We start from the raw sequence: 18652 nt of genomic DNA on the forward strand, positions 1-18652 counted from the left end.
TCAATTGAGGCACAAAAACGTAATGGTTACATTTACAGTAGGTGGCATTTTATACTTCAGTTAATTCAACACCCCCGACCTACGATGGCCCCAACATACGATCATTTCAACATACGATGGTCTCTCAGAGGCCATGTTGAAGGCAGCATCAACATACGATGCTTTTGTATGTCGGGGCCATCGCATAAACGGCTATCCGGCAGCGCTGACTGCTTCAGCTGCCACCGGATAGCCGTTTACGGTGCCCCGTGTGCTCCGGTGATGGTGTCCTACCTGTCCTCGGGGCTCCGGAGCGTCCTCTTCACGATCCCCTCCATCGCCGGCGCTCTCCTTCGTCGTCATCACGTCGCGCGCACGCTGTCCCGTCATCCAATAGGAGCGGCGTGCGTAGTGATGTGATGGCGGCGACAGAGCGAGGATCCCAGGGAAGCAGAGACGTCCGGGGCATCGTGGACACCATGGGGACGCGGCGACCGCGATGGAGGGCGACATCCAGGGCAACGGTGACGGGTCCGGAGCAGCGGGGACAGGTGAGTATTACGTCCTATACCTTACATTGCACGGATCCCTCAACATACGATGGTTTCAACAAACGATGGTTCATTTGGAACGGATTACCATCGTATGTTGAGGGATCACTGTATTCATCAATTCAGATTAGACTAAGGGTCTATTCACATGGCAGAATTTCCACTTTTAGAATTTTGCCTCAAATTAAAGCCCATAGACTTCTATGGGATTCCGCACAATTTCTGCAGTGCGAATGGGAGTGCGGAATCCCATAGAAGTCTATGGGCTTTTTAATGTGAGGGGTAATTCTGCAAGTGGAAATTGTGCAGTGTGAATAGACCTTTACGGGCCCCTCCCTGGTCTTTGTTACATCACACAGGATCACACATTTCTCTGTTCTTACTGTCTGTCTGGCAACTACTTTCTTTATTCTGACCTGTTTGTCAAGGCCTCCAACCCAGACGCAGCCCCGCTGCCCAGTAGGCCACCACAATTCTCAGCTAGGGAATAGTCTTGCTTATATAAACCCCACTCTAGGGGACTTAACTTTACCACCCCCTTCACGGTCTATTGGGCCCAGGCCACTGCTTCCTGCACTGTCCTAACTTGGGCCCACAACCCAATGCCCACTATCTAAGCCAAACCTCAAGCCTGCAGGACAACCAGTTACTAGCTATAAACCCACAAGCACTAATAATTCTATTTCATCACCAAAAACAGACCTCACTATAGTCTTCCCTGTTTTGTTGTCCTCCGCTGCTAACCCACAACAGATTACCGGTATCACGCAGACTTTGTTCCCACACAGCTCCAGCAGACGCACCTACATTTAAGGGGTGCTTCAGTGGAAAACCTTTTTTTTTATTTTTTATTTAATCAACTGGTGCCAGAAAGTTAAACAGACTTGTAAATTAGTAACAAGTACGTGCACTCATCACTCAGCGGAGACCGTTGCATGACGGGGTCCGCTAACAGGAATCGCTCCGGGGACTGATTACAACACGCTCCGGTGACTGATTACAAACGGGGTGCCGCGTGCAAGATCCCGGGGGTCCCGCGATCAGGCATCTTATCCCCTATCCTTTGGATAGGGGATAAGATGTGTAAGCACCGGAGAACCCCTTTAAGTTTCTCTTTATGTATTACCCTTTCACTTGTATAAGATGAATCATATTTCCCGTATATTATACCTTGTATGTATGATGTAAGCACGTAATAAAACAAGCCTGTTCGGCATGCACCGGGAAAAGAGAGCATCAAAAAGCTTTAACTAAGTGTCACGTGGTTGATTCTCTTCTGTCATTCAGCTGAATTCACTCTCCTCACTCTCATCATATTCCTCATATCATAAGAAAGAGACACATTGGCCCTGATTTACTATTGTAAACCCAACATGCTTTGTCGGGTTGTGCGCCAGATTCCAGGACATTGCGCCAGAAATTCTGTTGGCGCCAGAATCGAAAAGAGCCCGACTAATTCTCCATTTTACTGAGAAAACCCGCAAAAGGGGCGTGGATGCTGGGGGAAGTGGGCGTGGCCATCGAAAAGGGGCGTGTCCCTGGCATTTTCACAAAAAAACTACATATTTACTAAGGTTTCCACAGAAAATGTAGTGAATTTGAAAACTGAGGAAAACCCCTACAGATCAGAGAATGTGTAAAAAAAAACTAAAAGTAGGGAAAAGTGCAAAATGTAGGGAAACCTTAGTAAATACCGTGGAAAAAATTGTAGGGAATTAAAACCCACAAAGAAAACTACACTTCTCTCTTAGTAAATCAGGGCCATTGTATGAGTAGAAGCGGTCTACTCTATCACTACCATTGAAGGAAACCTGTCATCTATCATGCTCAGAGCTCAAGTGTCAAGGAGGCGGTGCTCATCTGCAGGATACCTGCCTCCACTACCTGCCTTCCATAATTGATGGCTTCCAGCTCTCACCCTAATATGTCATTCGGCTCAGCACCCTCCTGAATGTGCTGCTGCTATGGTGTTAGTGTGGACCCACGCCAAGGAGCAACATTTTCGCAGCAGGGAACTCTCAGGTCAAAATTCTCAGGGTGGGATAAGCGTCTGGACTCTCTTATGAGACTGATGTTTTCAGTAGCTGAGCGTTTGATTCTCTTCTTTCTTGTTACATACATGATCCATACTGGTTGATAAAGGTCCCAGGACTGAAACGTCCTTGATATGGTATCTCATTTGGATTTAAGATCGATCAGGATACATTGAATCCCTATGTAATCTATTATGATTTAATAAAAGGAAACCGAACCGCATGAATATATCATTTTGCTTCAATGAAAGAACTGACTGTCTAAACATATCAGAATTTTTCAGATTGTGAATATTGGATTTCACCATTCCACAACAAGTACCTATTAATAAATACAGTGCATGGTTAATTATCGGATTCTACAATCCTCAGCGTAGTCACTGTAGGGAGCTGCGAACATGAATATGGTACCGGAGGATGAGGCAGAGGCGTAGTGGTTAGCACTGTTTCCTTGCAGCGCTGGAGTCCTGGGATCAAATCCCACCAAGGAGTTTGTATGTTGTCCCGGTTTCCAGGTGTTTCCTCCCATACATACTAATAGGTTTAATTTGGAATGTAGATTGTGAGTACCAATGGGGACAAGCTTTGTATAGTACTGCAAACTATGTTGGTGCTATCATAAGAAAATAATTATAATTATGAAGGAGTTCATCTAGATATGGGAGACAGGCAACTGATCAGGGAAGGCAGAGTTCACTCAGAGTTAGGGCAGGCAGAGTTCACTTAGAGTCAGGACAGGGCAGGCAGAGTTCACTCAGAGTCAGGACAGGGCAGGCAGAGTTCACTTAGAGTCAGGACAGGGCAGGCAGAGTTCACTCAGAGTCAGGTCACAGGACAGGGCAGGCAGAGGACAGGTTAATGGTCAAATAGAAAGTCGGGACAATGCAAAGAAAACACCAACTAAGGATAGGTTTACACTGCAATAAGAGCTTCTGTCATATCCGTTGACATCGTATACAGTAAGGGAGAGCAATGAATTGATGCAATAGACTGTAGGTTTACACTACAATAAATTTGATGAGAAAAACGTTTATCAAGTCGGCCTATGCTAAGATTGCGTTTTTTGTCCATAACAACCAATTACAGCTCAGCTTTCATTTTACCAGAGGAATATGAGTACAGTGATCCATCAATTTACAATATGAATAGGTTCCAGGAGGACCATTGTATGTTGGGACCATAACTCTATGGAAACCTGGTAATTGGTTCTGAATCCACCAAAATGTCATCCAAAAATAGGAAAAAGTGAGGATTAAAGAAAAATAAGTAGATAACTAATACAGATAAAGCAAATCCTTACATATAAAAGTAATAAAGATCTGCTGGGAGCTGTAAATCACTGTCTGTAGAGGACAGGAGCTTCTTCAGGTTCGTGTACAGTACACAGTGTCCTAAAAAAGTAACATGGAGCCGCCCCCACCTGGTGTCCAAAGGAGCAGCTAACCCCAGTACAGGTAAAGAGTACAGAACATGTAATACCTCCCCATACTGTAGGAGGCACTACCAGACACCAGTCAGTGCATACACTTCAGTAATACAGGGGTTTTACCAGTGAAATGTCCATTCTGATTGGTCAGATCTTCCGGTTATTGACACCTTTCGGAGATCAGGACTGTCTGTAGTATTGTATGTTGAGTCTGGTTTCAAGTTATAATGGTCCAGAAAAGACCATCGTATGATGAAACTATTGTACACTGCTCAAAAAAATAAAGGGAACACTAAGATAACACATCCTAGATATGAATGAGTGAACTAGTCGTATGAAATACTTTTGTCTTTTCATAGTTGAATGTGCTGACAACAAAATCACACAAAAATTATCAATGGAAATCAAATTTATCAACCCATGGAGGTCTGGATATGGAGTCACACTCAAAATCAAAGTGGAAAACCACACTACAGGCGGATCCAACTTTATGTAATGTCCTTAACCCCTTAAGGACCAAGGACGTACCGGTACGTCCTTGGTCCTGCTCTCCTGATATAACGCGGGGTTACACGGTAACCCCGCATCATATCACGGCGGGCCCGGCGTCATAGTGAAGCCGGGACCCGCCGCTAATAGCGCGCAGCGCCAATCGCTGCGCGGCGCGCTATTAACCCTTTAGCCACGCGCTCAGAGCTGAGCCGCGCGGCTAAAGCCGAAAGTGAAAGCTGCCGGTTAACTCAGTGGGCTGTTCGGGATAGCCGCGGCGAAATCGCGGCATCCCGAACAGCTGACAGGACAGCGGGAGGGCCCCTACCTGCCTCCTCGCTGTCCGATCGCCGAATGACTGCTCAGTGCCTGAGATCCAGGCATGAGCAGTCATGCGGCAGAATCGTCGATCACTGGTTTCCTATGAGAAACCAGTGATCAATGATAAAGATCAGTGTGTGCAGTGTTATAGGTCCCTATGGGAGCTATAACACTGCAAAAAAAAGTGAAAAAAAAGTGAATAAAGATCATTTAACTCCTCCCCTATTAAAAGTTTGAATCACCCCCCTTTTCCCATAAAAAAAAAACACAGTGTAGTATGTGGGTGCTATACTGGTGGTAGTATGTGGGTGATATACTGGTGGTAGTATGTGGGTGATATACTGGTGGTAGTATGTGGGTGCTATACTGGTGGTAGTATGTGGGTGATATACTGGTGGTAGTATGTGGGTGCTATACTGGTGGTAGTATGTGGGTGATATACTGGTGGTAGTATGTGGGTGATATACTGGTGGTAGTATGTGGGTGATATACTGGTGGTAGTATGTGGGTGCTATACTGGTGGTAGTATGTGGGTGCTATACTGGTGGTAGTATGTGGGTGCTATACTGGTGGTAGTATGTGGGTGCTATACTGGTGGTAGTATGTGGGTGATATACTGGTGGTAGTATGTGGGTGCTATACTGGTGGTAATATGTGGGTGCTATACTGGTGGTAGTATGTGGGTGCTATACTGGTGGTAGTATGTGGGTGCTATACTGGTGGTAGTATGTGGGTGATATACTGGTGGTAGTATGTGGGTGCTATACTGGTGGTAGTATGTGAGTGCTATACTGGTGGTAGTATGTGGGTGATATACTGGTGGTAGTATGTGGGTGATATACTGGTGGTAGTATGTGGGTGCTATACTGGTGGTAGTATGTGGGTGCTATACTGGTGGTAGTATGTGGGTGCTATACTGGTGGTAGTATGTGGGTGCTATACTGGTGGTAGTATGTGGGTACTATACTGGTGGTAGTATGTGGGTGCTATACTGGTGGTAGTATGTGGGTGCTATACTGGTGGTAGTATGTGAGTGCTATACTGGTGGTAGTATGTGGGTGCTATACTGGTGGTAGTATGTGGGTGATATACTGGTGGTAGTATGTGGGTGCTATACTGGTGGTAGTATGTGGGTGATATACTGGTGGTAGTATGTGGGTGATATACTGGTGGTAGTATGTGGGTGATATACTGGTGGTAGTATGTGGGTGCTATACTGGTGGTAGTATGTGGGTGATATACTGGTGGTAGTATGTGGGTGATATACTGGTGGTAGTATGTGGGTGCTATACTGGTGGTAGTATGTGGGTGCTATACTGGTGGTAGTATGTGGGTGATATACTGGTGGTAGTATGTGGGTGCTATACTGGTGGTAGTATGTGGGTGCTATACTGGTGGTAGTATGTGGGTGCTATACTGGTGGTAGTATGTGGGTGATATACTGGTGGTAGTATGTGGGTGATATACTGGTGGTAGTATGTGGGTGATATACTGGTGGTAGTATGTGGGTGATATACTGGTGGTAGTATGTGGGTGCTATACTGGTAATAGTATGTGGGTGCTATGACTTGTAGCATGTAATTTCTTTGGTTTCTAGTATGTAGGGGCTTTTGCTTGTAGTACGTGGGTGCTATGGTTTGTTAATATTTATTGTTTGGTATTTTAATTTCCTGTGGGTTATATAACATCTTATGCAGTCATTATCTCAGCCATTTTTGAGAGTATGAACCCAAATCGTCTATAAACTGCTGTTCCTGGGTTTTTCCCGTTCACCACAGCCTCTTTGTCTCGTACACATCACGCGGGGAGATCATATTCATTATTATTATTACTATACATATTCCGGGGCTCTCCATTGCGCTGAACAATTAGATCTCTCCACGCGTCATTCTTCTTTTCGTCCTCTAGATGTCACCCTAGCACCACGCGCGGATCCCTGGCGGTCACGTGATCGCTGTCAGCTGGCTCGTCACTTCTGGTCCAAGATGGCCGCGCTGAGAAGGAACCTGATGCAGAATGTAAGAGGGGTCTATGGGGGGCGGTAGAGGAAGGCTGAGGGGGGCGCTCTGCAGGTGTGAACAGTGCCAAGTGGGGGCTGCAGCGTTTTGCTCCTATGAGCCTGTGCACACACAATAACGCGTCAGGTCACGTGTATAACTCATATATTAGTCTATGGGTCATATATCTGTACAGGTCTGTAGCTTGGTCACTTGTTTTGTGACGTGTAAGGAAAATAATATAAAGTATATATATATATATATATAATGTATATTTATACAGGTTAAAAAAAACAACTGACCAAAATGTTAAAATAATAAACTTTTTCATAAACTTGGCAATTCTTCACCGTTCCCATACTGCTGCCATATGGGTCACCTGTTGTGTCGCGTGGAGATGTCATGTGATCAGGTCCGCCAATCACTGCAGAGATGATTAGGTGATGTCGCTATCACATGTCACACGCAAAACAGCGGGAACGGCAAAGAATTCAATGGGAAGTAAGTATCGACTTATAGCAGAGGGATCCAAACTGTTCACCTCCAGGTGTTGCAAAACTACAACTCCCAGCATGTTCGGACAGCCGTTGGCTGTCCGGACATGCTGGGAGTTGTAGTTTTGCAGCAGCAGAAGACACCTTGGTTGGGAAACACTAGCCACTAGAGATGAGCGAACTTAGAGTAAATTCGATTCGTCACGAACTTCTCGGCTCGGCAGTTGATGACTTTTCCTGGGTAAATTAGTTCAGCCTTCAGGTGCTCCGGTGGGCTGGAAAAGGTGGATACAGTCCTAGGAAAGAGTCTCCTAGGACTGTATCCACCTTTTCCAGCCCACCAGAGCACTGGAAAGCTGAACTAATTTATGCAGGAAAAGTCATCAACTGCCGAGCCGAGAAGTTCGTGACGAATCGAATTTACTGTAAGTTCGCTCATCTCTGCTAGCCACCTTGACTCAGATTGTTCAGCGGATTGCTTAAAGGGGTACTCCAGTGGAAAGCAATGTTGTTGTTTATTTTTAAATCAACTGGTGCCAGAAAGTTAAACAGATTTGTAAATTACTTCTATTTAAAAATCTTAATCCTTCCAGTACTTATCAGCTGCTGTATGCTCCACAGGAAGTTGTGTTGTTATTTTCTGTCTGACAACAGTGCTCTCTGCTGACACCTCTGTCCATTTTAGGAACTGTCCAGAGTAGGAGCAAATCCCCATAGCAAACCTCTCCTGCTCTGGACAGTTCCTGACTTGGACAGAGGTGTCAACAGAGAGCACTGTGGTCAGACTGGAAAGAACAACTCGCTCTGTAGTATAGAGTGGCTGGTAAGTACTGGAAGGATTAAGATTTTAAATAGAAGTAATTTACAAATATGTATAACTTTCTGGCACCAGTTGATTGAAAAAGAAAAAAATTCAACTGGAGTACCCCTTTTAATGCAGTGTTTTCCAACAGTGTGCCTCCAGCTGTTGCCAAACTAGAACGCCCAGACAGCCAATGGCAGGAATGAATCCAACTGAAAGGGGAGTTATAAAGGAACATATACTTCCCTCTTCCAGCTGGATTCACTTCTGTCCTTGGCACATTTTCAGCTGCAGAAAATCTGCAACATGTGTTCCTACTATAAGGGTCACGGCCTCCGCAGCACATGCGCCAATGGTAGTCACAAGAGTGAGCTCCCTCCTGCAGCCGTAGTAGCTGCAGATTTCCCTTTGCGCATCCGCTACGAGCAGGCACTGTGTCTAAAGCCGGAAATCCACCGCTACGAGCAGACACACACACAGCTACTTGGACCTATCAGGGAGCTCGCACTTGTGACTGCCGTTGGTGAATCCGGAGCGCAAAATACACTGTGGACCCTTCCCTACGTTTGACCCTAGCCTTAGGGTGTATTCACACGTACAGTATCCTGCTCAGGATTTGAAGTTGCAGATTTGATGCTGTGTTTCGTCATTTAGCTTACATTGAACTGCAGCTTCAAATCCTGTCCATCAAAAATGCCCAGGATACTGTACGTGTGAATACACCTTTAGGGTGCGTTCACACGGGCATATTATTTGTCAAACTGCCAGCGTGTTTCCCGCTGCGAGGTTTGAAAGGTGCGGGATGTCTGCAGCAGATTTCTGGCAGAGGAATCTCCGCTATTGAAAATCCGCCGCAGAACCTGTTTACTTGAATGGGGTGTGCGGAGAATTTTCTGCAGCAGAGACTCCGCTGCAGAAAATATACAGATGAGCGCTCACCCCTTTTCAAACTTGCAGCAGGAAACACGCTGCTAGTTTGACAACTAATAAGCTCGTGTGAATGCACCTAAGGGTAAGTTCAGACGAGTGGATTTACAGCGGATTTTACACTGCGGATCCACCGCTGAAGGACCTCTGTATGGTGCCTTTACATGTGCCTGCTCGGATCGGCAATACGCAGCTACGTGCAGACACACTGAAGCGATGTGCGAGTCGCCACGCATGCACGGTGTACTCGCACACATCACGGCCGCTCCCCCTGCTCTATGAACTAGACCGAGAGCTGCCGCAATGTGAGAGTATACTGCGCATGGGCTCGGCGACTCGCACATCGCAGTGTGTCTGCTCGTAGCGGCGTATTGCCGCTCCGAACAGGCACATGTAAAGGCAGCATACAGAGGTCCTTCAGCGGCAGATCTGCAGCAAAATATGCGCTCGTCTGAACGTACCCTAAAGGTGTATTCACACGTACAGTATCCTGCTCAGGATTTGAAGCTGCAGATTTGATGCTGTGTTTAGTCATTTAGCTTACATTGAACTGCAGCTTAAAATCCTGTGCATGAAAAATGCCCAGGATACTGTACGTGTGAATACACCTTTAGGGTGCGTTCACACGGGCATATTATTTGTCAGACTGCCAGCGTGTTTCCCGCTGCGAGGTTTGAAAGGTGCGGGATGTCTGTAGCAGATTTCTGGCAGAGGAATCTCCGCTGTTGAAAATCCGCCGCAGACCCTGTTTACTTGAATGGGGTGTGCAGATAATTTTCTGCAGCAGAGACTCCGCTGCAGAAAATATACAGATAAGCGCTCACCCCTTTTTAAACTTGCAGCAGGAAACACGCTGCTAGTTTGACAACTAATACGCTCGTGTGAATGCACCCTAAGGGTGCGTTCACACGCTCTTTGTTTTTGCGGGTTTTCCGCAGCGTATTTGAAAGGGGCAGGCTCTTCTCGGCTGTCCATAGCAGATTGTCCGCGGCGGAATTTACGCTGCGGAAAATCCGCCGTAGTCCCTACTGACTTCAATGGGGCTTTCGGCGGATTTTCCGCAGCGTAAATTCCGCCGCGGACAATCTGCTATGGACAGCCAAGAAGAGCCCGCCCCCTTTCAAATACGCTGCCGAAAACCCGCAAAAACAAAGAGCGTGTGAACGCACCCTAAGGGTACGTTCAGACGAGTGGATTTACAGCATATTTTACACTGCAGATCCACCGCTGAAGGACCTCTGTATGCTGCCTTTACATAAGCCTGCTACGAGCAGACACACTGAAGTATGCACGGTGTACTCGCACACATCACGAGCGGCGTATTGCCGCTCCGAACAGGCACATATAAAGGCAGCATATAGAGGTCCTTCAGCTGCAGATCCGCAGCAAAATATGCGCTAGTCTGAACGTACCCTAAAGGTGTATTCACACGTACAGTGTCCTGGGCATATTTGATGTGCAGGATTTGAAGCTGCAGATTTACATTGAAATCTGCAGCTTCAGATATGCACAGTGTGAATACACCCTCAAAGTGAACTTGTCATAAAAAATAAAAATACATTTTTTTTTTCATATGTCACAGAGACAGCTCGGTCAGGCTCTCTCAGTGCTGAGACCCACACACACGCACTGATCAGGAGAACAAGCATAGTGAAGCGCACAGTAGCGGGCTTCACTCCCGGCTCACAGCAATCTCCTTCCACCTTCTCTGGATGGCCCCGTAAACTTAGGATTCATTAATATTACAGAGTGTCCACCCGGAGATATTTTGGGCAGAGATTCTCTTTGCTAGGAACACTCTGCCGTACCCCACCCTCATATCCGAGCAGATTCTTCCGAAAGAATGAACATCTTCATTCTCTCGGCAGAGTCCGCAAATTTAATTTCCGCGGTGAAATTTTACGCCACGGCAGAATTTCTGTAAAATTTCTTTTATCGGAAATTCCGGAGTGTGAACGTCGCCTAAAAAGAAGCTGGGCAGAGATAGGGGAGTGAAGCACTTCTCCTTGTTCATTCTCCTCTTCGCTAGGGGACCCTGAAAACTTTTCATATGTCTCTAAATCAGTGTTTCCCAACCAGGGTGCCTCCAGCTGTTGCAAAACTACAACTCCCAGCATGCCCGGACAGCCGAAGGCTGTCCGGGCATGCTGGGAGTTGTAGTTTTGCAACAGCTAGAGGCACCCTGGTTGGAATACTCTGTTCTACAATGCAGATCTGCAATTGTCTTACGGCTTATTCATACTATGTATTTTCTGAGCAGAACTCGCACTTCGGACTTTCCACGGTGGACGTTCCGCTCCGGAAATTCCATACTCCACTGAAAGATTCTGTCTCGCTCGGAAATGCATTTTGCCGTCACCCGCTCCAGACAGAATCTTAGCCCGGAATATTTCTGGACAGAAATTCTTTGTGTGAATGAGTCCTTAAAGGGGTACTCCACTAGAAAACATTTCTTTTTAAATCAACTGGTGGCAGAAAGTTAAACAGATTTGTAAATTACTTCTATAAAAAAAATCTTAATCCTTCCAGTACTTATCAGCTGCTATATGCTCCACAGGAAGTTATTTTCTTTTTGAACTTACTTTCTGTCTGACCACAGTGCTCTCTGCCGACACCTTTGTCCATTTTAGAAACTGTCGAGAGAAGGAGAAAATCCCCAAAGAAAACCTCTCCTGCTCTGGACAGTACCTGACGTGGACAGAGGTGTCAGCAGAGAGCACTGTGGTCAGACAGAAAATAAATTAAAGGGGTACTCCACTGGAAAACATTTTATTGATTTTTTTAAATCAACTGGTGACAGAAAGATAAACAGATTTGTAAATTACTTCTATAAAAAAAATCTTAATCCTTCCAGTACTTATCAGCTGCTATATGCTCCACAGGAAGTTATTTTCTTTTTGAACTTACTTTCTGTCTGACCACAGTGCTCTCTGCCGACACCTTTGTCCATTTTAGAAACTGTCGAGAGTAGGAGAAAATCCCCAAAGAAAACCTCTCCTGCTCTGGACAGTTCCTAAAATGGACAGAGGTGTCAGCAGAGAGCACTGTGGTCAGACAGAATGGAAATTCAAAAAGAAAAGAACTTCCTAAGGAGCATTTAGCAGCTGATAAGTACTGGAAGGATTATGATTTTTTTTAATAGAAGTAATTGACAAATCTGTATAACTTTCTGCCACCAGTTGATTTAAAAAGAAATGTTTTCCAGTGGAGTACCCCTTTAATAAATTACGTTCACATGTAATGAATTCACTGCGGATTGTGATACCATTGATTTTAGGGCTGCAACTGGCGATTATTTTTATCGACTCTTTGTTGATTAATCGATTCGTTGTTTTAGCCCTACATACCTGTCTCCGAGCCGCGATACGGTTCACCTGCTAGCTTCCATTGTTTGGGCACCGGGCGGAGTTTCATCCTTTTTTGGTTGTTTTTGATGGGGAATTGTCGTCTTGTTTTTTAGGAGCAGTTGAGTTGGACAGATGACCTCCCCCTCTGCCATTTATCCGGCGTAGGATCAGCTACAAACAGAACCTATAACCCAGAAGGGGTCCCGAAGGAAGAACACCCCTGTGAAGACAACTGGCTCAAGTTCAGGTTGGTTCTGTGGGCATTAACCCCTTAAGGACCCGGGGTTTTTCCGTTTTTGCATTTTCGTTTTTACCTCCTTTAAAAAATCATAACTCTTTCAATTTTGCACCTAAAAATCAATATTATGGCTTATTTTTTGCGCCACCAATTCTGCTTTTTAACCCCTTAACAACGCAGGACGTATATTTACGTCCTGCGCCGGCTCCCGCGATATGAAGCGGGATAGCGCACAGCGATCCCGCATCATATCGCGTGGGTCCCGGCGCTAATCAACGGCCGGGACCCGCGGCTAATACAACACATCGCCGATCGCGGCGATGTGCGGTATTAACCCTTTAGAAGCGGCGGTCAAAGCTGACCGCCGCTTCTAAAGTGAAACTGAAAGTATCCCGGCTGCTCAGTCGGGCTGTTCGGGACCGCCGCGGTGAAATCGCGGCGTCCCGAACAGCTGATCGGACACCGGGAGGGCTCTTACCTGCCTCCTCGGTGTCCGATCGACGAATGACTGCTCCGTGCCTGAGATCCAGGCAGGAGCAGTCAAGCGCCCATAACACTGATCACAGGCGTGTTAATACACGCCTGTGATCAGGATGAGAGATCAGTGTGTGCAGTGTTATAGGTCCCTATGGGACCTATAACACTGCAAAAAAAAAGTTAAAAAAAAGTGTTAATAAAGGTCATTTAACCCCTTCCCTAATAAAAGTTTGAATCACCCCCCTTTTCCCATAAGAAAAATAAAACAGTGTAAAAAAAAATAAACATATGTGGTATCGCCGCGTGCGTAAATGTCCGAACTATAAAAATATATCATTAATTAAGCCGTACGGTCAATGGCGTACGCGCAAAAAAATTCCATAGTCCAAAAAAGCGTATTTTGGTAACTTTTTATAACATTAAAAAATGAATAAAAAGTGATCAAAAAGTCAGATCAAAACAAAAATCATACCAATAAAAACTTCAGATCACGGCGCAAAAAATGAGTCCTCATACCGCTCTGTACGTGGAAAAATAAAAAAGTTATAGGGGTCAGAAGATGACATTTTTAAACGTATAAATTTTCCTGCATGTAGTTATGATTTTTTCCAGAAGTGCGACAAAATCAAACCTATATAAGTAGGGAATCATTTTAACCGTATGGACCTACAGAATAATGATAAGGTGTCATTTTCACCGAAATATGCACTGCGTAGAAACGGAAGCCCCCAAAATTTACAAAATGGGTTTTTTTTTTTCGATTTTGTCGCACAATGATTTTTTTTTCCGTTTCGCCGTGCATTTTTGGGTAAAATGACTGTCACTGCAAAGTAGAATTGGCGACGCAAAAAATAAGCCATAATATGGATTTTTATCTGGAAAATTGAAAGGGTTATGATTTTTAAAAGGTAAGGAGGAAAAAAACGAAAGTGCAAAAACGGAAAAACCCTGAGTCCTTAAGGGGTTAATGACATCAGTCATTTTACCCAAAAATCTACGGTGAAACGGAAAAAAAAATCATTGTGAGACAAAATTGAAAAAAAAAAGCCACTTTGTAATTTTGGGGGCTTCCATTTCTACGCAGTACATTTTTTGGGTAAAAATGACAACTTATCTTTATTCTGTAGGTCCATACGGTTAAAATGATCCCCTACTTATATAGGTTTGATTTTGTCGGACTTCTGGAAAAAATCATAACTACATGCAGGAACATTTATACACTTAAAATTGTCATCTTCTGACCCCTATAACTTTTTTATTTTTCCGTGTATGGGGCGGTATGAGGGCTTATTTTTTGCTATTTTGATAGGACTTATTAATCTTTTTATTCATTTTTTCATGATATAAAAAGTGACCAAAAATGCACTATTTTGGACTTTGGAATTTTTTTGCGCGTTCGTCATTGACCGTGCATTTCGGACATTTCCGCACACGGCGATACAACATATTTATTTTTATTCACACAGTTTTTTTTTAAAGGGGAAAAGGGGGGTGATTCAATCTTTTATTAGGGAAGATGTTAAATGATCTTTATTCACTTTTTTTTTTCACTTTTTTTCACTTATTTGCAGTGTTATAGCTCCCATAGGGACCTATAACACTGCACACACTGATCTTTTACATTGTTCAATGGTTTCTCATAGGAAACCAGTGATCGATGATTCTGCAACTGCTCATGCCTGAATCTCAGGCACTGAGCAGTCATTCGGCGATCGGACACCAGGAGGCCGATAGGGATCCTCCTGCTGTGTCTCAGCTGTTCAGGATGCCGCGATTTTGCCGCGGCAATCCCGAACAGCTCCCTGAGCTAACCGGCAACGATTTACTTTCATTTTAGATGCGGCGTTCAACTTTGAACGCCGCATCTAAAGGGTTAATAGCACACGGCACTGCGATCAGTGCCGCACGCTATTAGCCACGGGTCCCGGCCGTGGCCCCGCGTTGTAGAACGGGAGCGGGCTCCAGACGTACATGTACGTCATGGGTCCTGTAGGGGTTAAAGGGGTACTCCAATGGAAATGTTTTTTTTAATTTTTTTTATATCAAATGGTGCCAAAAAGTTATACAAATTTGTAAATTACTTCTATTAAAAAATCTTAATCCTTCCAGTACTTATTAGCTGCTGTAAAGTTGTGTAGTTATTTTCTGTCTGACCACAGTGCTGTCTGCTGACACCTCTGTCCATGTCAGGAACTGTCCAGAGTAGGAGCAAATCCCCATAGCAAACCTCTCCTGCTCTGGACAGTTCCTAAAATGGACAGAGGTGTCAGCAGAGAGCACTGTGGTCAGGCTGGAAAGAACTAGACAACTTCCTCTGTAGCATACAGCAGCTGATAAGTACTGGAAGGATTAAGATTTTTAAATAGAAATCATTTATACATTTCTTTAACTTTCTGGCACCAGTTGATTTGAAAACATTTTTCCGACAGGTATGAAAAAACCCAAAAGGGGACCACAAATGAAGCCTGTGAATAGAGGTTCTTCTGATTAGCCCCTGAGGACAGTCCGTTTGTCAGTCAGTCGCTCCTCCTAGCATTGGTAGAATTTTGAAGTTTGTGAAAAACATCAGCCACTAGAATTATTTTAATAACTTAAAGGGGTTATCCAGGAAAAAACTTTTTTTATATATCAACTGGCTCCAGAAAGTTAAACAGATTTGTAAATTACTTCTATTAAAAAGATCTTCATCCTTTCAGTACTTATGAGCTGCTGAAGTTGAGTTGTTCTTTTCTGTCTAAGTGCACTCTGATGACACCTGATGCCCGTGTCAGGAATTGTCCATAGCAGCATAGGTTTGCTATGGGGATTTTCTCCTGCTCTGGAAAATTCCTGATACAGGCATCAGGTATCAGCAGAGAGCACTGTGGACAAGACAAAAAAGAAATTCCTCTGTAGCATACAGCTGCTAAAAAGTACTGGAAGTAATTTACAAATCTGTTTAACTTTCTGGCACCAGTTGATAAAAAAAAAAAAAAAATGTTTTCCACCGGAGTACCCCTTTAATAACCTCACTGAAAACATACCAAGGAGTGTAAGTGTGTGTATTTCTGCGGGTAGCGCTCACAGTTTAGATGAGTGTAGTTGCTCTCTATTTAGATTACCTATAGGAAACAACAAAGCAGAGAAAAAAAAATGGGAAAAAAGAGAAAAAAAATTCTTGAAAAAGACCTCATTGAGCAGGTTGAAACGTCGCAGTTCACACTTGGGTGAATAAATTCACTTTTTGTATTGGATCGCTGGAGTGCCGTCTTGTCATTTTGGAGAATTCTAATCATTGGGACGTGGTCAAGTCTGACGCAGGACTGAGCACCCACCTGGATCCTTTAACTCTGCAATTATATATATATATATATATATATATATATATATATATATTATAAGGATTTCTCCCTGGGGATAGCTCTCGGATCGTCCTTGACACCGCCACAGGCCACGTTTCCACTTCAATAAACCGGCAAACAACAGTTCTTTATGCAAGTCTGGCCCCTCGCCAGCTTTATTAGACAGGTTTCAGGATAAAATAAAAACATAACACAGGAACAAAACAAAATCCTAGTCCGTACAGTCATTAACTAAACAATCCAGCATGCCCTGACTATCCACTGGTGGGCTTTTCCCAGCCAGTTAAACTTATGCCTCCTGCAACCTTCTACTCACTGTTCACACACAGCGTTTGCTACCTCTTGCTGTGTGTCTCGTCCACACTTCACTGTTGGGGCCACTCACAGCTCGGGCTGTGTGTTCCTCACCGGGACCCCTGCCTCCCACCACAGCCACCTTGCTGTCTTCTAGGGAGAGCCCCAACTAATCTGTCTGACTTTTAAACACACTTCCCCTTTCTGCTACCTCATTAATTAGGGCACAGGTGGAGGTTTCTCCAGGGTTAGCTAGGGAAATACACCCTTTCCTTCCCACACTATCTCAAAAAAAAAAAAAATATATATATATATATATATATATATATATATATATATATATATGCATGCACATAGCTCTAACGTGCAGATATAGTAGCCCACTGCAGATAAGATGGCAAGTATATGGGGAACTTCATGTGTAGCATAAATATCCAAAAGAGAGAGGGAGCCGCTTCGCTAAAGGCATACATACATAAAATGTTAATCTTTAAAAAAAATTGTAAGTGTAAAATTGCGACAATATTAAAAAAGGAGGAATTTATACATTAAAAAAAATGAGGCGACATCACCAGAACCTGCATGAACTGCTAGTCAAATCGTATAGGGTATGGTCGCAGACGAATGTTCAAAACAATAGCTGTCTAAATACATAAGATAGGTCAGTGTTTCCCAACCAGTGTGCCTCCAGCTGTTGCAAAACTACAACTCCAAGCATGCCCGGACAGCCTTCGGCTGTCCGGGCATGCTGGGAGTTGTAGTTTCGCAACAGCTGGAGGCACACTGGTTGGGAAACACCGGGATAGGTACATGGCAGCACAGTAAGCAACTGCAAAGTGTGACATTAGCATTCAGTAATAAAGTGCATAAAGCAACAACAGACCTAGTAAAGTGCCATGTACATACCCAGTGCCAAGTGTAAACATATAGGGGGAGATTTATCAAAACCTGTCCGGAGGAAAAGTTGCTGAGTTGCCCATAGCAACCAATCAGATCGCTTCTCCTTTTTGCAGAAGCCTTGATAAAAATGAAAGAAGTGATCTGATTGGTTGCTATGGGCAACTGGCCAACTTTTCCTCTGGACAGGTTTTGAATAATCTCCCCCAATATTCCTATAGCAAATGAGGACAATACAGACTAGAGATGAGCGAATTTACAGTAAATTCGATTCGTCACGAACTTCTCGGCTCGGCAGTCGATTACTTATCCTGCATAAATTAGTTCAGCTTTCAGATGTTCCCGTGGGCTGTAAAAGGTGGATACAGTCCTAGGAGACTCTTTCCTAGGAATGTATCCACCTTTTCCAGCCCACCGGAGCACCTGAAAGCTGAACTAATTTATGCAGGATAAGACATCAACTGCCGAGCCGAGAAGTTCGTGACGAATCGAATTTACTGTAAGTTCACTCATCTCTAATACAGACCAAAAATGGGCAAGGGCGACAGTTATGCAGGGACCAGGATAATGTCACATTGTCCAACCTTTGTCCGGGATGTTGCGTACATCCGTCTGCGACCATACCCTATACGATTTGAGTAGCCATTCATGCAGGTTCCAGTGATGTCGCCCCATTTGTTGATGTATAAATTTCTCCTTCACTTCACATTAATGCTCCAACATCTTCTAATCATTTGCTGTTACATTTTACAGAGGAGAGAATAATATTTATCTTTACGGTGTGTTCAATGGATACGATGGCACCAAAGCCACAAACTTCGTGGGCCAGAGGTTGGCGGCCGAGCTCCTTTTGGGGCAGGTCCATTCAGATGTCACGGATGAAGAGGTCCAGAGAGTGCTGCTGCAGGTTAGTGACAGTCACAGAGGCTTTTGGCTGTAGCTGGGTATAACCATAGATGTTCTAGTTAAAGGGGTACTCCAGTGGAAAACATTAATTTTTTTTTTAAATCAATTGGTGCCAGAAAGTTGAACAGATTTG

General features: G+C 44.3%; 1 protein-coding gene across 1 annotated transcript in view; it reads left to right on the forward strand.

Annotated features, from left to right (window-relative positions):
• Positions 1-6662: 6662 nt before the first annotated feature.
• Positions 6663-18652, forward strand: part of TAB1 (TGF-beta activated kinase 1 (MAP3K7) binding protein 1) — a 75442-nt gene continuing 63452 nt past the window's right edge. The window contains exons 1-3 of the mRNA XM_056523900.1: positions 6663-6817; positions 12480-12613; positions 18367-18520. Of these exons, the coding sequence (XP_056379875.1) occupies positions 6785-6817; positions 12480-12613; positions 18367-18520 (321 nt within the window). The 5' untranslated portion in view covers positions 6663-6784. The remainder of the gene's footprint in view (positions 6818-12479; positions 12614-18366; positions 18521-18652) is intronic.

This window comes from Hyla sarda, chromosome 6 (genome assembly GCF_029499605.1).
Source record: "Hyla sarda isolate aHylSar1 chromosome 6, aHylSar1.hap1, whole genome shotgun sequence".
In the NCBI taxonomy this organism is placed as follows: Eukaryota; Metazoa; Chordata; class Amphibia; order Anura; family Hylidae; genus Hyla; species Hyla sarda.